Raw genomic sequence first — 22,524 nt, forward strand, 5'->3', positions numbered from 1 at the left:
TTTTTGTGGAAGTTGCCCTTCTTAAAAATGCATGAACATTCACTGATAATTGGTCTGTAGTGGAGTCTACAAGGTCTACATTGCCGGACCATGTAGAATCCGGACCTTGTAGACTGACATAATTCTGTGCATAGTTTAGTCTACACAGGCCATATTTCAAATAATCAAAATCTTACTTCATTCATCTTAAACATTCTTGATTTGGGGGATTGGTAGTTCCCATGAAATCTGAAGTTGTTCAAACGACAACAGCGATCCACCTTGAATTAAATCACACAGCCGAGTGAAACCTTGTTGGATGAGTCAGTCACGAAAGGGGCTACTTAATTAATTAATCCAACCCACTTTATTTATAGAGCACATTTAAAAACAACAACATTTACGAAAGTGCTGTACAAGTCCCACAACATAAGATAAAAAAAAAAAAAAAAAAAAACAATTTTTTTTAAAAATCTTAAAAAAAATTTTTTTTTCGAAGCTTCGAATTAAAATCGAAGCTCGGCCCCGAAGCTTCGATTGCCAAAAAAAGCTTCGAAGGTCAGCCCTAGTTGGCACTGCTCTGTAACACCGCTTGCAAATGGGCATCGTGGCATCTTTAGCTTGTCCTTCGTTGTTTACTTCAAACCCGAAGTACCTCCAAACAGCACTTCTGCCGTTTGCTTTATCCACAAGCACAAGTTGCGGAGGCTCTGCATTTGCCATCTTCAGCTAAAATGTTTGTTTACAAACTGAAGACGGCTCTGTGAGTAGGGATGGGAATTGATAGGATTTTATCGATACGATTCCATTATCGATTCTGCTTATCGATTCGATTCTTTATCGATTCTCTTATCGATACCTGATAAATTTATAATTTAAATAAATAAATTGGAAATGCAACAGAACTAAGCTGGTTAGAATAACAACATGCAACTTGACATTTCTGATTGTCATTTATTGTTGAGCCCCCATGTCAGCAATCGTCTGGCAATCCGGAGGTTCCCGGTTCGATTCCCACTCCTCCCGGGCAGCGTGTCGATGTGTCCTTGAGCAAGACACTTAACCCCTAACTGCTCCCGATGAGCAGGTTGGCACCTTGCATGGTTGCCTCCGCCGTCGTTGTGTGACTGTGTGAGTGATTGGGTAAAATGTAAGGAACAAATTGTAAAGCGCTTTGGATAAAAGCGCTATATAAAAAAGCAGCCATTTACCATGTCAGAAAAATACAAAAACTGTACAAAATAAAACATTAACTATAGCCTACACTTAAATAAAATAATGTATTTGAGATTCTCTTCAAATGTATTTATTTTTTTATTCTTAAACTAATTTAATCTATTGAATAATAGATTATTAGATTAGATTATTCCTCTGACTTCTGTCTCACACACACACACACACACACACACACAGACACACAGAGCTCCCTCCCCGGGCCCCTGTCCTGTAAGGTATTGGCTTGTGTTGCTACACGGACACATTTGTATGTTGCACCATGGTACTTCCTGTCTGACAGACTCAGAGTAGAGACTTAGTAAACAAACACTCCGGCTCTTATTATATGTGAACTAAAGAGTACAAGGTTTACACAACAGTCCCCACCCGCTGTTTTATTGTATTTGTACCTGTACTATCCGCTGTCAGCTGTTTCTCTCTTTGTGAGCTTGATTAAATAGCGTTAGCTCACGTTAGCTAGCGATAGCTCCGCGGCTAATTTTAGCTCACCCTAAACCAGGGCTATTCAACTGGCGGCCCGCGGGCCAGATCCGGCCCGCGGGATGATTCTGACTGGCCCGCCAAAGATTACATGATAATAATAAAAAAAAAAAAAAAAAATTAACTTTTTTCTTTTCATGTCAACGTTAACACGCACAATTGAGCCAAAAGTCACTCAATTAATGACAGATTTCATTGATAAATTGAGGGAAAACTTTGCAAGTCGATTTGATGAATTTGACATGTCCAGAGAATTGATGCATTTTGTGAGCAACCCATTTGCCAATGTAGCTGCTATTTCCACAAAAGGACAAGAGTTCCTTGCATCACTTCACATTGATGAAGGTCTCCTGCAACTTGAAATAATTGACATGCAAGCATCATCTGCTCTGAAGCAGGCACTTGAGAATTAATCCACCACAACATTTTGGATAAAGTGTATTCATGTCAAGACATTCCCCAAAATAAAAACGCTGGCAATATCTGTGCTAACAATGTTTGGCTCAACATACACCTGTGAATCCAGTTTCTCTCACATGAATGCCATTAAAACAAGCAACGTGCCTCCTTGACAAATGAGCATTTGCATCACTGTTTGCGGGTAGCCCTCACTTCCTATGAACCCTCTTTCTCTGCCATTGCCCAGTCAAAGAAGTGCAATCGCTCTCATTAGATGTGTGTATGTAGGCTAGGCCTGTCTGCCCCCCACCCCCCTGATGTTTGAGAGTTAAGAGTGGACAATAAGTGCTAATAAGATGCTGTGATTTGCTGTTGTTGCACAGACATGAAGCACTTTTTCATAAGCTCAGCTGACAGCTGCACTATAAAATGTGTTTTTTTGTTCAAGTGTTACTGTTGATGTTAGAATGTTCAGATGCACATCATGCACTTGTTTGTTTTTTAATTTATTTTTATATTGAAATGTTGAAGAGGAGATGTTGCAGTTGTTGCACAGTCATAAATGAAGCACTTTCTGCAAGAGATGTTGCAGATGTGGCACATAAATGAAGCACTTTTTTTTAAAAGTATACTACTTTTGCAATGTAGTTAAATAAAAGTTGTGAAAATGTGGTTGCGTGTTGTGTCAAGTGTACATATATTCATAGCACGGGGAGGCGCCGTGGCAGTCCGGCCCTTGGCCCCTTGGGTTTCTGACAATGTGGCCCCCTGAACAATTTAGTTGAATAGCCCTGCCCTAAACTAAATCAATGACTAGGTTCTAAAGCATTCAAGTAGTTTTCACTGCACATAGAAGTAGCCAAACAGCGGGAGCATTTCGGGAGCATATTGCCAAAACCCAGGCAATTTCGAGCCCTTAATGAATCAAATAGAGTCTGCCATGGCTACATGCTAACGCTAACATTATTGCGCAACTAGGAAAACCGTGGCAGCGATAAGGGAATCGAAAGTCACAGGAGCCACACGGTTCCAGGCATCGGCCAATTAGGAACCGGTTCCCAACCGGAACCGGTTTTCGATTCCCATCCCTATCTGTGAGGGGGAGGGCTGGAGGAGGCGGAGGGGCAAGCGTGCTCTGAACAGCGTGTCAACAACTTGCGGTAGAACACTCGCCAGCTGGTACCGATACTGCAGAAAGTATCGGTATTTCGGGAAATGAGTATCGAAACCGTTTTAAATATTCAGTATCGATATGTATCGATACTTCGATATTTTTGACAACACTACTCTGCAGTAGCAAACCTAAACGGAGCAGCCTGGATAGGAAGTGCGCAACAACGTATAATGTCCGTGCGGAACCAATGTACCAACAACCATTCCGTGGGTGAACTCATTGAGCTTAGTTGTCAATTAATGATACTAATACTAATCTATACAATCACCTGTTGTTGAATAAATACCATTACTTTCTAGTTATTACTAAAAAACAGTATAAAACAGTAGCTGTAAAAAAGAAAAGAGAAAAAAGTTTTATAATTTATATAATATATATATATATATTTTTTTAAATGTATGCACTGGTATCGGATCAGTATAACCAGACCTAGACCACCTCTTAACTCTAACCCCTAACCAGACCTAGACCACCTCTAACCCCTAAGTTAGGGTTGTGACTTAGGTGGTCTAGGTCCGGATAGGGGTTAAGAGTTGGTCTAGCCCTTTACATCCATCTATCTAAATAATAATAATAAATTATAATGAATGCTTAACTACCCCTAAGTTACCCTAACCAGACCTAGACCACCTCTAACTCTAACCACTAACCAGACTTCTTCCATGTGGCACTTTAACACTGACCTCAGAATGTGATTTTAATATAATGTTTTTATGCAAGCAGATTGCAATCAGTGTGTACGTCTACAGTCTACTACTAGTACTACTGTGTGTTCTGTTTACTTAGTTTACAGTTAGGGATGCCCCGATCGATCGGCCACCGATCGTTATCGGCCGATACTCAGTATAAATATGCAATCTGTGAATTCCGATAATTAGTCATATTCGCCGATAGCGGAAACCGATCAAGCGAAGCTCTCACTCGCTGTCTGTCTCAGACACACACGACCTGCAAACTGCCGCTGCTCCTCCTCCCTAGCCCCGCCCGCCCCCGTGTAGAGTTTGTAAACAAAGAGGTGCGGCTCCTCTGCTCGAGTCTGTAGTGCACTGCATTCGACCTGCGCTAACGTTAGCTACCTAGCTATCGTTACTGTTTAAACAAAATTACCCAGTCAACTATTCACGTTTAGTAGGCATTGTCTAACGGTATTTAGCCGGCTAGCTACCGATAGCTCCTGATATCAACAAATGATCCAGAAAGTCTAGTAGTTCATGTTCATACCTCAGTTAGCTTGCGTTAGCTGACGTTCGTTTACTGTTCAAAACGAAATGTCCAGGGGAGGAAATTAGGCCACTTTACTGGCCAAATGCTAGTATTTTTTACGTTTGGCTGGTAAAAAAAATCAGATACCCGCCAGTTGGCTGGTAAGCCAAAAAGTTCGTTTCCTCCCCTGCTGGAGAGTATACAAAAAAATAAAACATTCTGCAATCACTGCACTGGCAAACAGTGCGTGTCTTCTGAGTGTTCGCTTTAGTTGACAGTGCCACGAGAGCACTGCACAAGACCACCCGCGGACATATAATGTTTAATAAACGTTTGCGCAGTACTGGCCAACCCGCGGACATATAATAATAAAAGTCCCGCGGTACTAGGCTAGCCATCAGGAGCACTCGCAAACAGATAACGTTAAACACAGCAGAAGATGGAAAACAGACAGACTGACCAACGGGGAACTGCATCCAACCCTAGTACAACTAGTGATGCACCGATGTGAAAATTGTGGCTGATACCGATAACCGATATTAATATTGCTGTTCTGGCCGATACCGATATTTACCGATGTCGATATCTCTGTATAGAAAACACTTTTTTATGATAATCAAATAAAGAGCTATTTTCCAAAACGCATAATTTTTTTTACTTTTGTAACTTATTTTCAGAAATGACTGATATTTTGAAACTATTTAAGGCCAAAACATGTAAAAAGAAGAAAAAAAAGATAAAAAAAAAAGATAAAAAAAAAAGATAAAAAAAAAAAAAAAAAAATTTATCAATATCGGCCCTATCTTGATATCGGACCGATACCGATGTGTAAAAAAACGGCCATATCGGCCGATATTATATCGTGCATCACTAAGTACAACCCTCGAGTATAAGTTACTAAGGACACATTTAAATCACAGAGGTGTAATGTTAGTCTACTGGAACTGTATACTGTGGTTAGCTTCTAGTTAGCGTTTAGCTATAGCTGCTTGCTAGCTAACGTTAGACCCGTGTGCTCAAAGCAGCCAGCTAGGTGTACTGTATCTGTTATGACTATAATGTTTCCAAAAAAGCACCGGACTACGACGTAAGGTTAGACATTTTATTTCATGCTCAAAAGCCCCTGGCTTGCACATCGCAGTCACGAAAGGGGCTAGCTCAACCAGTGCACTGTGCACAACAGCACACCAACCCAACTGACGTTACCACAACACTTGACGGTACTTCACAGCACTGTCGTAAGACCACCGTGCTGTCTTAAAGGCACAGTGTGCCTACCCAGATGCATACACAACATTGACGCGGCTTGACATACAAAGAAGTAATTATCACAATTAGCGATTTTTTTTGTCTGGTAAAAAATCTGTTTGGCTGGTAAAAAAAATCAGATACTCGCCAGTTGGCTGGTAAGCCAAAAAGTTAGTTTCCTCCCCTGGAAATGTCCCATTGAACTAAAGTTCTGTCTTAACGTCATCTAGCCGGCTAGCAGTAGCTACAGATAGCTCTTGATATCAATGTCTTATAACATTGATTTAATGCGTATTCGAGCTGAGGGCTTGCTGAATGTGAAACGACCAAAGCACTTAACGTTACCAATGGGGTCCCGCTGCAGCGCCGGAGAATCCTTTTGAGCTGGGCTACTAGAGTACACACAGACAGTGGAGCTGTTTGCAGATAGTGAGCATTTTGACTTGTTGCGTGGTGGCGATGTCTCGCAGTCGCAGATAATACAAGTACAAGTCTAATTATATAATATATATATTTTATAAAAAAAAAAAAAAAAAAACTTTTTATATAAAATAATTTTTAATTTCTTTTTAATCAAAAACAATCGGTATCGGATCGGTATCGGCCGATATGGATCACGACGATCGGTGATCGGTGGCAAAAAACGTGATCGGGGCATCCCTATTTACAGTATCCTGTTATAGAATAAACCGCTGCCAGACACAGCAGAGAGAGAGAGGACAGACATGACAGAGAGGACAGACACAGCAGAGAGAGGACAGACATGGCAGAGAGAAAGGAAAGACACAGCAAACAGAAGACAGACAGAGTTCAGCGTCGTCTCTCTGGTCAGAAAAAACGTCACCACACCAACATACACTGTAGGAGCAACAATACATTGGACCATGTCTACACCAACATATACTGTAGGAGCAACAATACATTGGACCATGTCTACACCAACATAATACTTTCTGTGTATCACTTGTGCCACAGACTCAGATTCCCCTAGGTTAAAAAATAAATACGCAATTTAAATCAGAAAATGTTCCATGTTGACTATTTCTGACAAGTTTTTTTCCGTTAACTAATAATAGACAAAGATGTCATCCGTTTTCGTCGACTAAATCTAGACAAAAACAAAAAAGACAAAATTGAGACAAAAACTGACAGACTAAAATGCTCAGACATTTAGTTGACTAAAACTGACTAAACGAAAAATAAATGAAGATGACTAAATATGATGAAAACGAAAAAGGAGCACTTGACACATGACTAAGACTAAAACTAAAATGAAAATAGCTGCCAAAATTAACACTGGTGATAACGAGTATATTGTTAACTTAGCTCCGCTCCGCCCGCCCCCGCTGATGTAAATGAAGTCATACCATCATGGTATTATGTCAGGTATGAAGGTATGAAACAAATTATACCACCCAAGCCTACACGAGACCCTCTTCTTAGAACCAAGTATGGTTGTCGACAGGGTACAAATTAGTCACACGCCGACCGCCACAGGCTTGTAAATTTAATGTTTGGCCGTCATAAATTAAGGCCTGGGCGCCATCTGGCGGCCAACAAAATCCACTGCATGCGTCGGCTAGAGCTGCCGCGATCGCTGTTGCATCACGCTCACCGCAGAGTTAGGCTGAATACCGCGTCACCGCTGTTTTTTATCATAATAATAAAGTTGGCTTGCGGCTCTGCAGATATACCCTACTCGGTTCCAAGCGACCCTATTGGTCCAGCCTGGCTCTGCGGCTCTGCAGATACCCCCTACTCGACGCGTCACACTTTGTAGCCTCTGAACAGAACGCCGCGCCGCCATCTTTACTGCCTCGCTAAGGATGCATTTCATTCAGGATTTGTTTGCGACAGACCCAAGTGCAATAAACAAAAAAGAATGGATTCACTGTGTATTCTGCCTTATTTATTGATGAAACAACCGACATCAACCCAATTTACCACGAGCGGAGAGTTTAGTGTCACAACAAGATCGCTGATGTGTTAAGTTTGTTGTTGTTATTAGCCTAATACTACAGTCAGCCGATATAGAGAGGTAACGTTAAACCCGGGTTTGCTTGGTAGAATACACAATGAGAGGTAACGTTAGCGTTGGCAGAATAGACGCAACGAGAGTCTGGTTAATGTTGTTATTGATTGATTGATTGAAACCGTGTTAAACTCTGGCTTGCTGCAAGCCCTCGGACATCTATGCCCACGGAGCGCTGCACAGATGTCCGCCAGGGTGGCAGCCACACATAATAATAATAATAATAGATTGGATTTGTAATGCACTTTTTGTTCACTGGGATCCCAAAGTGCTACACTACATGGTTAAAACAGTTAAAAAATAGAAATAAAATGTGTGTCCCGACCCCACTTCTATGTTTCAATAAATTATTTGCATTTAAAACTATTAACACTGACTCATTCCTTCAGTTCACTCAAAATTATGCTAATATTCCTTATGTTGTTTATGATATTAATTGAAAATAGCATATGAGAGTATTATATGTAATAATAACACATGGCGATATACTAAAAAGCTATTTATAATTTTTGGCTAGTAAAAAATCTGCCCGGCTGGTACTTTTAAAAATCTACCAGCCAAATGGCTGGTGAGTCAAAAAGTTAAGTTTGTTCCCTGGTTGTCGATATTCCAATGTACAGTTTTGCTTGTACAGTTTCCCCCCCCCCCCCCCACCACCTACCCAACCTCCTCCAATGTACAGTGAAATGTATATACTCTCTTTTTTAGACTATTTTTGTATCACAAACAGCACTGTATTTGCAAATCTGGTATGTCATAAATGTATAGGTGTAGCAGTACTGTCTATCTGTGTCGTGTATGTCGTTATGATTAATTGAAAATGGGGGACCCTGATGTAAACAAGATGAAAGTCTTTCTCTGGTCTGCATCCCCTTAACAATTGTGTGTATTGAGCTGTACTGTATTGTACCCATTCTGCAATCTGTTAATAAAGTTTTCAATCAATCAATCAATCAAAGGATGCAGACTAGAAAAAGACTTTCGTCTTGTTTACCTAAGGGTCCTCCATTTTCAATTCAGTTAAGATGCATGATAAATAATGATGCATTCTCTTTCAAAAGTAGTCACATGCGACCATGTTCGAAGAAATATATCGTACAATGCCTCTATTCATGGGGTCACTGTCTGCATGCACCTGCTCGGGTTAGATGAGTGGTCAGGTGCGAACGGCCAGGTGTGGTGATAAGACATTATTAACACCAGGCCTCATGTGCTCGTCCTGGTCGCTATGCCCCCATGTTAGCGTTCTAGCAACACTTGGACTTCGTCTAATGAGAAAGGTCAGAGATTGGGCCAACGATGTTGGTTATAATAACGCTACGCGTTTCTGCTTATCGACAGCTTTGACACTTTACAGACTATCTTGGCGTTGTTTTAAATGGTTGGTAACGTAAAGGAAGCTAGCGTTGGCTACTAGCTCAACTGATTTGGTTAGTACTAGTAGCCAAATGCACACATTATTTCGTGCATTTAATGTAGCTATGGCATGATTCACACATGTTTGCTTAACGTGCTAGCAAGCTAACGACACTGGGCGCCCACAATGGCAAAGCGTTGTCTTAACTTGCGCCAGCTGTTAAGCTAACAGGGTTGACTACTTCTACATAATAAATAACGGCATGAATAAACCCCTAGCTAACGCGTTACTTGACTGGGCGGGAATAAATCGATGTAATCGAATGTAACGTTAATAAACATTTGTATGAACGTTACCTTGACTAACGTTAGTCGGTGTAATGTTAGGTTTGCAACGCCTCTCTGTAAACAAGGCCTGTCAGCTCATTTGTAGCCATTAGCTTAGCTTGCTAGCCAGGGCCGGGCCAGTTGGATAGCTTAGCTAACAATGTCGGCAGCGTTAGCATCATCAAGCTCGCTGATGTCGCATACATACCATTTGCGTTGGTCGCCATGATGCCAATACGCTTTCCACAGTAATCTGAATATTATAAAATTCGGGAATACATTGAAATGTTTACTGTTTCTTTTCAAATTAAACTGTTACGCTAGCTAACGGCAGCCCGCTGCAGCAGTGCTGCTATCCATATCCGACCAAACCACAAACATGGCAGAGCTGTGTGATTGGGTTGCTGATGCATTGTGGGTGGGGAATAGCCACTGATCTGGCATCAATTCGCCTTTGAAACCAGACGAGGTTACAGGGCAGGTAAAGGATAGGCTGACTATGGATCTGCTGTTTTGGCCTTGGGTTGTATTTATTACTGGTCCTTACTGGGTCCTTGGAGTTCCAGGGGTTCCCCAGAAAAGTAGGCCCAATGAGATCATCAGATTCTTTAGCTGTTGGAACCCCTTTGATAATATATGAACGTAACTATTTTGATAATTTATTTCACTTCTGGATTAAATCATATCCAGCAACAAAAGTCTTCTGAGATGAGAGACAACACTACAATGTATGATGTATACTGTTTACTTTTACTCTTACTCATAGTATATATTCAGATTAAAACTCTGTATTGCCTATATTTATTGTAATGTATAATGTAATCGATAGGGCATACAGACCCCCATCTGCACCTTTATTTTTCTCGTATTTTTTATATTCAGAGGTAATTATATTGTTTACACTGTTTATTTCTTCTCATCATTTTTAAATTCAGATCTAATTGTATTGCCTACCATGACCCTGCCCATACCTGTATCCCCCCTCCCATGCTGCTATGACGCGCCAATTTTCCCCAAGGAGATCAATTTAAAGGAATATCTTATCTTGTCAAAATCGAATAAAAAATGGTCCAAAGCCTAATTTGTATCATTTTGGTGGTTCTATTTACAAAAAAAACATGTTGAACCACTGGCCTACTATAATATTTTCAAAAAAGCATTCAGTATTTTGAGTTATTTTGAATTGGTCCACAAATGTGTGGTATATTGATTGATTGATTGAACATTTTATTAACAGATTGCATTGCAGAATGGGTACTATACAGTACAGCTCAATACATACAATTGTTAAGGGGATGCAGACCAGAGAAAGACTTTCATCTTGTTTACATCAGGGTCCCCCATTTTCAATTCATCATAACATATATGACATACACGACATACAGATAGACAGTACTGCTACATCTATACATTTATGACATACCAGATTTACAAATACAGTACTGTTTGTGATACAAAAAGAGTCTAAAAAAAGAGAGTATATACATTTGACAAAGAAACTGTACATTGGAGGAGGTTGGGTAGGTGGGGTGGGGGGGGGGGAAACTACATTGGAGGTGGTTGGGTGGGGTGGGGGGGTAGGCGGGGGGGGGGGGGGTAACTGTACATTGGATTATCCACGAAGCCTTACTTGGTCCCAAGAAGAGAGTCTTGCGGGGAGCTCCAGTAGCTCACCGCGTATCTCTGCGCCATTTCGGCGTCGGGGACAACCGTGCGCGTCACGGATCTGGGGTACACGAGTTCGTATTTTCTCAGTGTCTTCCCCTGATCTATATCCCATTCAACCTGTTTCTGTCGGTCATGCTTGACCAGAAAAAAGCGATAAACGCTAAAAAATGAAGTTTAAAAAAAAAAAAAAAAAAAAAAGTCTTGTGTATTATTGGGTTAGGACATTTACTGTACATAATAATAATAATAATAATAATAATAATAATAATAATAATAATAATAATAATAATAATAATAATAATAATAATAATAATAATAATAATAATAATAATAATAATAATAATAATAATAATAATAATAATAATAATTATTATTATAATAATAATAATAATAATAATAATAATAATAATAATAATAATAATAATGCAGGACCTGTTGCAGAGGTCTTTATTCGGCATGCAACGACACTCAATGTTTTTTAGCGGTACACACAGCGGTTAGTTTTTTTAGCACACACACGCATGCATTGTCTCTTTAGAATCGCCGATGCGATTCGTCTCTGCGATTCGTCTCTGCGATTAACCCATCCCGTCGTCCTTCCCCCCCAAGGGCAGCCGGGAGCAGACAGGCGTCAACGTGAGCCGCGCCAGGGGACCAATCCAAGTGCTCCTGTCCGTCTTCGTCAAGGACGCCACAGCGTTAGCGATCTGTTGTTGTGCATGTTAAGTTCAAGTTCAAGTTCAAGTTTTTTTCCATTGGGTTTATCTTATCGGGGGTGAAACCCTTGCGAGCACGGGGAGAACATGCAAACTCCACACAGAAAGGCCTGGGAGATACCCCACCTGGGTACCTGGCATCATGGAAACCTGGTCCCCAAGCGGGAATTGAACCCTGGACCTTCTTGCTGTGAGGCGACAGTGTTAACCACTACACCACCGTGCCGCCAACGCCGTACATTGGAGGGGGTTGGGTTTATGACATTTACAGGGGCCAGTTTCGAATTGCAGTCTATAGCTATTACAACACACCTATAGGCTATAGTCTATTCCAGTTGTCCAGTGTTTCAGTTTAGGCTTTTTCAGTCTCTAATTTATGTCTAGTTTATGGTCTTATTACAGCTCTCCCTCTTGTCCTCTCTTTGTACCAAACTGACCTATTCTGGTTTGTAAAATGTAAACCAAAGATTTTTATATTAAGACCTCTTGTCAATCACTGCCTGATTGTACTTTTTAAATGCTTTCATGAAAGATGGACTAATGTTTGAAACAGGGTGTTTCTCTCTGGTATTGGGTTTACAGATATTTTGGTTTATAATGGCAACCTCAAAAACGAGCACAGACACAGTCAGAGTCTCTCAGGTCTTTTAATTATACTACTTTAAAGACCCAATCAGTGATCCAAACATATAAACAAATAGGTAGCCCCACCACCAAATAAATAAATAAACGTGTTTTCATTGTATGATTGATCGGCTGAGCTATTGATACAATAACTGACACTTAGACAACAGCCAAATAGGAATTTTCAGAATGCGATCTGCCAAGCTTTTAATGAGCCTTAATTGAAAATGAATAGACCTCTTTTTAGAATGATTGTGCATTATGTGAGCCACGCTTCTCGGTTTACCCTGTATCCCGAGGCATTGTTGGCCATTGATCCCAGGAAAGCAACTGGTGAGGATGAACTGGATCCTTTTCCCCCCTTCCACCTCCACTTATCGCAACTTTAAAGTGTGTTTTACTCTGTTTTAACGTTAGGTTATGACTATAACCAAGTTCTGTTAGTTAGGGGCGATGCTTGGCATCACTACTACTGCACTATCTCGCGTACGTGCACGCGTACTGAATAAACCACAAATGTACCTCTAATACCAGTATTAGTCTGACCACACCCCTCATCAGCTTACCTTCATAAGCAGGTGTGTGGTCACCTGCTCTCCTCCTTCCCAAGCTTTCACCACAAGGTGAGGACAAGGGCTGCAGCGGCCGTCTGATGCCAAGCATCGCCCCTAACTAACAGAACTTGGTTATAGTCATAACCTAACGTTCTGTATCGTTAGTGGCTTAGCTTGGCATCACTACTGCACAAGGGAGGCCAAGCGGAGCCACTTGGCTGACAAATACACCCCGCTGACAGCCCCCCAAAACCATCAGAACAGGGAGGGCCGAGCCCCCCCGACCCCCCCTAATGGAGGGTAGCCCCCCTATTAGGGACGTCACGGGAGGGCGACGGACCCGACCGTGCGAAGAGGCACTCAAGCAACTCAACGCACAGGGTGAGCAGACCGTGGCTTGACCCCACGACTACACACACGCACAACCCGCATGCCACCCGGGAACGAACGGAGGAACAACCTCGTTACTGCCCCCAGAATCACGGGGTCAAGGGCAAACCCAACCCCGTGGCAAGGCCGTAGCAGCGGAGCACGAAGGAAGACCCAGACCCACCAAAAGGACTGGACTCCCTAGAATGGGGGCCCGGAGAAGTCCATGATGCCAGCATCAAGACCCCACCAGGTGGGCACGCAGTGCCCCGCCCCCCACATCGCCAGCGTATTCGGACAAAGGCCCCTCAGTTACTGCACCTGGTATTCCCAGGCGGAACCAACCAGGCCAGAACCTGCCCAGCTTCCGAGATCGGACGAGATCGGGCGTGTTCAGGTCGGTATGGCCGTAAGCTGAGCGGGCCCCGTCCCCCCAATAGTACACCGCCTGGCACACTGACCCTGCAGAACAGGCAGTCAGCATGGCCGTAAGCACACAAAAAAGGTTAACCAACGGAAGCAGGCAGCGCACCGGGGAAAAACCAGGCAACAGGCTGTTAACCCTAGCCTGGAGACTGCGGACGAGACAGGCGCCAGAGGGGACAGCTGAACACAGCCGCCCCGGCGGAAGGAGCGTAAGCTGGCGGTGTTGCATGACCAAGCCTCCATTTAACAACCCCCACCCAGAGGGGTCGAGGCAGAGAAGGCTGACACGATTGGCAGACGTCATGAACGTGCAGGGGCACCCTCAAACGGTGAACCCGGGAGTTGACACTGCTCCAACACACCAGGGAATCAACCACCTCGGTGTTACCCAATGCGGTGGTTGTTCCTATAACCCCTCAAGAAAAAACTCCAAAACACACCTGCGGGTATACACCGGCTATACCGCAGTACAAGTGTTTCAGTTTCCAAAAAGGGTTAACCCAGGCCTACGGGTCGCAAACATCACTTCGGACCGGGCCTGGCGGTACGGGAAGCACAGGGTCACCAGAGGAGGTCAAAAAACCACCCCCACAGGCCCCTCTTCGCCATGCGTGAGAGAGGAGCGAAAAATAATGGAGAACCAGCCCCTAAGCACACCGTACCTGGTATTCCCCGGCGGTCTCCCAACCAAGTACTAACCAGGACCAACCTGTGTAGCGGCCGAGATCCGACGAGATCGAGCGCGTACAGAATGGCATGGCTGTAAGCCATGACGACAGTGCTGAGTAAAAACATACCCAACCAGGGTCTCCATAGCGCTTAACCCTGTGACACCCAGACCGACCTGGCATTTTTCCCCCTGAAAAAAGCCCAAGTCCCTCAGGGTACCAGAACAGCAGATCTGCATCCCCGGCGGACAACGGGTTCAACTGATCTGGACCAGCGTGACCAGAACCAGTCCCGTGCCCTAACCACGCCGACATGCCTACTCCAGGAGAAGGGCAGATATGCGTGTTGATCTTAACATGAAAAGAAGGCGCCACCCAGACGTTCGGACGAACCGCGCCTGGTGGCCCACCCCAAGGGCGTGAGACCCCACTACATATGTTCAGATCCATCCCGTCATCATCCCCCAGACATGAACGAGAATCCGTCGACAACCCACCCAGGTCATGGGATGTGGTCGTCGGAAGAGGAAAAACCCCCATCTCAGTTGCTTTATAAAAACGCTGTTTCAACCACAAGCAACCAAGGCGTGCCAGTCAATCGCCTGTTTACAGCGAGCTAGCACTATACGTGCGTCGGGACACACCCCCATCAATGAACAGGCTATTTAGACCTGTCATTGAATCCCCAAGGCGCCCAGGGGAACGACAAGAGGGGTGTGACACTCCCTAACTCCAACACTTCTGGAATAGAAAGAAGGAAGCATCAACAGTATGTATCCCAGTCTACACAGCCGGGGTAAAAAATGTTCACATTTTTACATCCCACCACCCTCCCATAGGAAAGAGACGGGGATCCCCAGAGAGACTTCCCACGCGAGCTGTACAGATTGAAAAGAATATATTGCACCTTGAGCCATGTAAAAAACTGGTTTTAGGGCCTCCGGGGAAGAGGCACTGAACCCATACACACTCAATAAACGAATTGAATCGAATATACATACAATAGAAAAGGACCCTTCTAGAGGGTCCACTCACTTTGACAATCTGAGGAGGAAGGCTCTGTACTCTGATGGAGGCTTCCTCACATGGAAGAAGGAGTCCGAACTCACAGAAGGCCTGAATAGGCGCTTGGTGAGGAGGAGCCCTGACCACCCCCCCTGAAAACAGATCCATCACATGGACCTGAACAGCACACGGAAGTCCTACCAACAGAGACGCGCACGGTGACGTACTCTATGGCGGGGGAATTCCTGCGGTGCACACGCCCAATATACCAGGCCGTGGGACCAGGAACTCCCTCCCCCCCCCCCCCCCCCCCCCCCCCGTAACGTGCCGAACCGCCACGTGACGGGAACCTTGAAGGACAGGGGGTGTACCCCTGACCGACAGAACAATGGGGAGAGGAAAGGTTACCAGTTCACCCCTTTACGACCCCACACCCATGATACGACGTAACGACAAAAAGAGAATATGACACAGTCATAGTCAGCTCTATGAAGCGTTTCACAGCTCCACACAGCGCATGAGCTAACCTGCTATCTGATTTTTACTAAGGAAAAACACAGAATAGAGAGGGCTCTAAGAACCCCGGTCCAACATACACATGTGCTTCTGTGGCCAGTACAACCCAGTTGTAGGTCACATGACACACACAACCCATCATCACCTACAAAAAATGGCAAAAACACTCAACAGAGGAACGCCGTTTTTTTCACAATGAGAGAATACATCATTCTTGATTAGTATCGACCACAGGCCTTGCTAAGCACACATGACAGCAACCAAACCAATTTCCCTTTAGGAAATAAGTTTCTCCAGCAGATTTAGCACAACCTCAGCAATCAAGCTAAGAGTTACATCGTATCCCTACCACACAAAAGACACAATTAATGCACAACATGTCTGATAGGAGGTGATAAAGTCCCCAGGGAACCGGGGGGGAAAAACACAATCCTCCTATTTTACCCTCAATACGGCCAGTTAAAACAGGAAAACCTGTTAATGTGTGAACTCACTGTTCATTGTCATTACAGTCTGAGAAAGAACATTCTTTTACTCACTTGTCACCAAGCATAGCTTCATAGGTTAGTTGCCTTAGTAGTGAGTACACGGTACACATAAACACCATGATGTTTCTCACACAACAACCAGATCAATACATCACGATCTGCACGGAGAAGCTAACTGCCAGTGACAAAAACAGCTCACACATAACCCGCAACGTATCCCAAATGCATTGCAACAACACACGTTTTGGGAAAAAACACCGTTATTCACAATACATTTAGCAAAGTAAAACCAGAAGACGTGTTATGAGGTCTGGCCAACCCCGTACCTACCCGGAACGCAGATCAGCGAAGTGCAGTCACAAGACACCGTAGAACACAGCCGTCCTGTGTTGTTCGATCCGGGCAGCGTCGCCGCTCCAACCAGTCGCTACAGTCCTCTTTGTTGACGCAATCCCCGTCCAGGTTCAGGGCAGGGTCGACGAACATCCCCTGTCAAGGATGACGTTGTGGTCAAGAGTGTAAAACATGTTAAAATCAAAGCACGTTCAACAGAATAGCATCAAGCTAACGGCTGCTCCAACCGTTCGGGTGCTATTGCTTCCGCTCGCGAGACGCCGATCTAACGACGCACGCGATCAGAAGCGAGCTCCCGGCGGCGCGCGAGAAGCTAAGCTACCCCGCGCCAGGCCACTGACCGGCTAACCGTAAGCTATGAACATGTAAACAATGACATAACACTCACCCAGACAGGCCGCCGTTCTGAACCCCTCCTCACTTTTTAAGAGAAAAGAGAAAACAAGACGTCAACACCGCTTCACAACGGTGACATTACCACGTCCGGCGGAATCAGCACAGTACCAACTGGCCTGTATAGCTGACTTTGAACATGAATCTGCCGCTATCGCACATTACATGCACATATCCCCTCGTGAAGGAATACTCTCATTTGGATATGAAAGATGGGGTCTTAACACGGTGACAGAGAGAATCCACTCGTCCAGAACACACAGGGATCACCAGTGTTAATGGTCGCGGCCCACTAGTTAAAACTATAATGGTCTTCAGACCAAGGTCTTCTGTCGCCTAGGAGGCTGAACAAAGGACCCTAGCCTGGGGCCGGTTTCCATAAACTTTGTCAAGTAGCCCCCATAGCACTAACAGACAAGTGGAGCCCGCCAGCAAACACTACTCACCCAACCTGGAACGCACCGCTCCTCACAACAGCGGCATGTCCGACAGTTCAGCTGTGGCCTGACAGGTTTCACCCCAACAAACACAGCAAGGAACTGCAGTTGAGAAGCATGCAGCGGCGTGCTCCCAATACGAAAACCGGTGGAGGGTTTTTAGAATGATCATCATCTTCTAGACACTCCAGTACGAAGACAATATCGCCGTATTTTCTCGAAAATAGTGAGAGAGAAAATAAAGATATGATGTCAACGTATCCTTGTTTCCCAAGCTGTTCCTAATCCAATTTCTTCCATCATGGTGTCAAGTGTGGGGATCTACCGAGGCACTTCTTCCTTGTGGTGAAAGCGAGAAGGAGGAGAGCAGGTGACCACACACCTGCTTATGAAGGTAAGCTGATGAGGGGTGTGGTCAGACTAATACTGGTATTAGAGGTACATTTGTGGTTTATTCAGTACGCGTGCACGTACGCGAGATAGTGCAGTAGTAGTGATGCCAAGCTAAGCCACTAACGATACAGAACTGGTATGCCTGTTGTTTTGGAATTCTCTAGATAGATAGATTGATAGATTGTACTTTATTGTCATTATATTTGCATACAACGAGATTTGGGACTCAAACTTAAGGTGCAGTAATAAAATCACAAGTAATAAAAGAGAAACATAAAATACTATACAGAAACATTAAATGCTATACAATAAGACAATGTTACAGTCCTGTACAATATACAAAATAACAACAATATACAGAATAACAATACACATAACAATCACAGTGTCAGACGGTAGTGGGTGGGTATTGCACTGTGGATATTGCACATCAGGATGTTGCACAGTGTGGGAGGAGGGGGAAAGGTGATACAACTCTATACTGTATTCTATCAACCAATCTCCAAAATCATCCATCCTTGCAGAAATCCTGGAGTCACTGGCAAATAATCAACTCAAGACATTTCTCCCTCAAGACACTGTATTTAGCCCTTGTCAATCCGGTTTTAGAGCTAAGCACCATTTTGACAATTACAGTAATAAATTATATTGTATCCACTGTAGCTCAAATTAAACACTGCATTGCTCTTTTTCTAGATCTGTCGACGGCATTTGACGTTGTTGATCATTACCTGCTTATACAGAGATTAAGTAGTGTTGTTTTTATGTTAACGCTTGTTAATGGTTAATTACCTCTCTGTTAGACTTCGATCTGTTAATTTGGGAAACGTTCATTAATTCAAACGTTCAATCACAGCTGTTTGAGGGAAGCAACAGTTGAGATTGGAGGATCAAGAAAAGAGGGCAGGTTTGAGATACGTCAATTACAGAAAGAGTTCCACAAGGATCAATTCTAGGACGTCTTGTTTCCAATTTAGCCTATATTAACGATTTATATTTATATAGTTATATTAGTATTGGCTAAGCGTCCCGCTCTGAGCCTTACGAGATACTCTATATCTCCTGTGATACCTAATGTATCTCCCACGAACAAAAAACACATGCACCCCACCTGTATGGGGCCCCGCCCCTTATGGTGGTACCACCCATATAACCATGACTCTGGTCATGAAACACCCTTCCTCGCCAAAAACCCGTCCCAGGAAAAGACCCCTCAAGAGGGAACTCAGGGCGCGCAGAGCGGGACGCTTAGCCAATACTAATATAACTAGGTTATCTACATAACCTATCGTTATATTTCGTATAGCATCGCGTCCCGCTCTGAGCCTTACGAGATAATGGGGAAGAGCGGGCGCGAGACCCGACAGATGTACCCCCTGAGGACCCGTAAGCCCACATCAAGGGGTGCGGGGAGCCCTGTCACCCCATCCTTCCTAACGAAGGGGGGGGCGCAGTCAACTCCACCTGAATGCGAACAAGAGGGAGCCAGAACCCCTTGAACACACCGTACAGGCGGAACCACGTGTGACTCAACACACTGCGGCCCATACCCATACACTCCTGCTACCCGACCAAAGGACGGGAAGCAGGAAAGGCCACAGACCCCAGAACCGCCTGGGAGACAGAACCCCCGGTCATGTCCATGAGGAAAAACCTTACAAAGGAGCCCGGGGAGGACCATGAAGCTGCAGCACAGATGGCCTCCACCGAGGCCCCACCCAGGAGAGCGGCAGAGGCAGCCACCCCACGAGTGGAGTGCGCCCTGACGCCCCCAGGGGGATCCTGCCCAGCCAGCGTGTAGCAGAGGGTAACACCCTCGCACAACCAATGGGACAGGCGCTGCTCCGACAGTGCCTTACCAGCACGAGCCCCACCGTAACAGACAAAAAGCTGGTCGGTAACCCTGAAATCCTGAGTACGGCTGAGGTAAATCCCCAAGCACGGACTGGACATGACAGGTGAAGGCCCGCATCTAACTCACCAGTGTGAGGAGGAGGACGAAACGCCTGAACCACAATATCCCGGGAGCGGAAGGAACTCCGGATATTCTTAGGCACGAAAGCAGGATTAGGTCGCAGAGTGACACCGCAATCGGTCCGAAAAGACAGGCACTCTGGACGTACCGAGAGAGCACAGAGCTCACCTACGCGTTTAGCGGAAGTGACAGCCAGAAGGAACGCGGTCCTGAAGGACAGCTGTCCCAATGGCGCCCGCTCGAGCGGCTCAAACGGGGCCAAGGACAACCGACCGAGGACCAATTGAAGATCCCAAGTCGGAGCCAAGGAGCGTTGCACCGGCTTAACGCGTCGAGCGCCAAGCAGGAAACGCTTCACAAGAGGGTGGCTGAACAAGACATCCCCTCAAACCCCTCATGATAGGAGGATATAGCTGCTGCATATACCCTCACCGTCGAAGCCGACAGTCTATCAAGGAGAGACTGGAGGTAACTAAGGACAGCAACCAGGGGGCAGGAGACTGAGTCCTGGCCCCCCGCCTTACACCACACTTGGAACATACGTCATCTGCCCGCGTAAGCGCGACAGTGGAGGGAGCATGCGCATTCCAGATGGTAACACCATCAGGATCAAGGACCTGCGCCCCTCAACGTACCCGTCCCAACAACTGACCTAACAGATGTATGGGGAAGAATCCCTGCCTGGCCACGTCCAGACGCAATCCTCACCCGTCAGGATGAGGGCCGCCCCGCGACAGTACACCTGCACCCACATTCTCCCTGCCGGGGATGTGGGGAGCCCTTAGGCCGCGCAGATGGAGGACGCCCATAGCCAGCCGCCCGCCGCCTGGTGCAGACAGGGGGAGCGTACTCCTCCCTGTCTGTCGATACACAACACTGACGTCGTATCGTCCGTCCTGATCAACACCATTTGTGGACCAGAAGGACCGCTTTCAACACCAACACATTGAACGTAGCGCAGACCGGGCAGCATGGTTTGCCAGCTGCCCCCTACTGCGTTGGCCCGACGCGTCACCAGCGAGGGAGGCGTCGGTGAAAACGCGACGTGAGACAGCGCCGTAACCGTCCTAGGACGGAACCTCCCGAGCGTGTTGACAACACGCTCTGAGATGGATGCCCATAGCCCTCCAACCGTTGACTGGGAAGAGGAATACTCTACATCCAGTCTACAGCAACCCCAGGCTGGTAGAGACCTGCCTGGTACGAGACCTGACGATCCACCTTGACCGCGAAGGACCAGAACGTCATCAGGGCAGAACACTCCGTAACCCCGGATGACGCAGAGGCCCCAGTGCGGCCTCCACGCACTTGGTGAAGATGCGGGGAGCCAGAGAAAACCGAACGGCAGCCTCTGGTACTCATACGCTAACCCTGCAAAGGAAGCGTAGGTAAGCCCTAGGATGGAAGATCGGGGATGCGCATACGCATCCTACAGGTCTATGGAGGAGAACCAGACCCCCACCTGACAGTGTTCAACAGGTAGGAGACGATCCAAAAAATGCTGAACCTTCCCATGGGACAGGTCCAGCCTGGGTCTTACACCCCTCCCTCCCGACTTCTCGGGCAGAGAACACCGGGAGGAGAACGCCACGACGATGGCTTGCTTCGTCCACAGAGATTGGATCTCGTCGACCAGAGCTGTCCCTGCTGGAGACCCCGACAACAGGGTCTGTACCAAACCTGAAAACGGGTGGGGTTGTGTAAACACAAGTCCCCGCCTCACCATTCTCTCCATCTACCTCGACATATGGTACTGCCGTAGTCATATGTGACGACACTCCCAACGCACCCGCCGTCACGTGGCGCAGGCCCGCCAGGAACTGTAGATAGTTGGCCCGGTCCCCCCCGCTGTGCGAAGACAACCCTGGAATCGTGCGAGGAGCGCGTTCCGTGTCGGAACACCTGACCCTGACACCACCCACGAGGCAATCGCACCCAAGGGGGAACCCCGACAGAAAAGGGCCTGTCTGATACGGGGGGCTTCCGATCAAAAAAGCCCCCCCACTGAACACCCCTCCAGAACATGCTGAAGGAGTTGTTCTGCAGCCGGACATGCAAGGTGTAAGGCCCCCATGGGTTCCTACACACCGTAGCCCTGCAGTGATATCACTACCACCCCAAACCATGTGAGCTGCAACCACTTGCCAATATTCCAGGAGTGGGAGCACCAACATGATACCTGGCCTGGCGAAGGCGAGGCCGGGGAAGCCCGCACTGTGTGCCTCAAAAGGTTTCGAGCCCCCCTGCTGACAACACTTAAGTTGACAGACGTAACACCAGGCTCAACCAACACAGTTCAAGGTGTGGGAGCCGCTTGACAGCACAACATTCTCACGGACAGACCCAGGCTCAGCCATCAACTGGGTGTCAGCCCCTGTCTCCATGAGAAGCGAAGAATGGGGCCGCATACGCTTCAAGAAGGTCCGCGGCCCGCAGCCAAAGGAACACACCCAGAGCCCCGCTTCTGAGGGTAACAGAAAGCGGACTGAGCGGGGAGCGGGCTG

At 45.9% G+C, this 22,524-nt stretch overlaps 1 protein-coding gene across 1 annotated transcript in view; it reads right to left on the reverse strand.

Moving 5' to 3' along the window:
- rbm33a (RNA binding motif protein 33a) overlaps positions 1 to 9,780 on the reverse strand; it is a 168,060-nt gene extending 158,280 nt beyond the window's left edge. Inside the window, exon 1 of the mRNA XM_084325823.1 lies at positions 9,643 to 9,780. Coding sequence (XP_084181949.1) covers positions 9,643 to 9,661 — 19 coding nt within the window. The 5' untranslated portion in view covers positions 9,662 to 9,780. The remainder of the gene's footprint in view (positions 1 to 9,642) is intronic.
- Between the last annotated feature and the right edge of the window lie 12,744 nt (positions 9,781 to 22,524).

This window comes from Notolepis coatsorum (assembly GCF_963971535.1).
Source record: "Notolepis coatsorum genome assembly, chromosome: 12".
Classification (NCBI taxonomy): Eukaryota; Metazoa; Chordata; class Actinopteri; order Aulopiformes; family Paralepididae; genus Notolepis; species Notolepis coatsorum.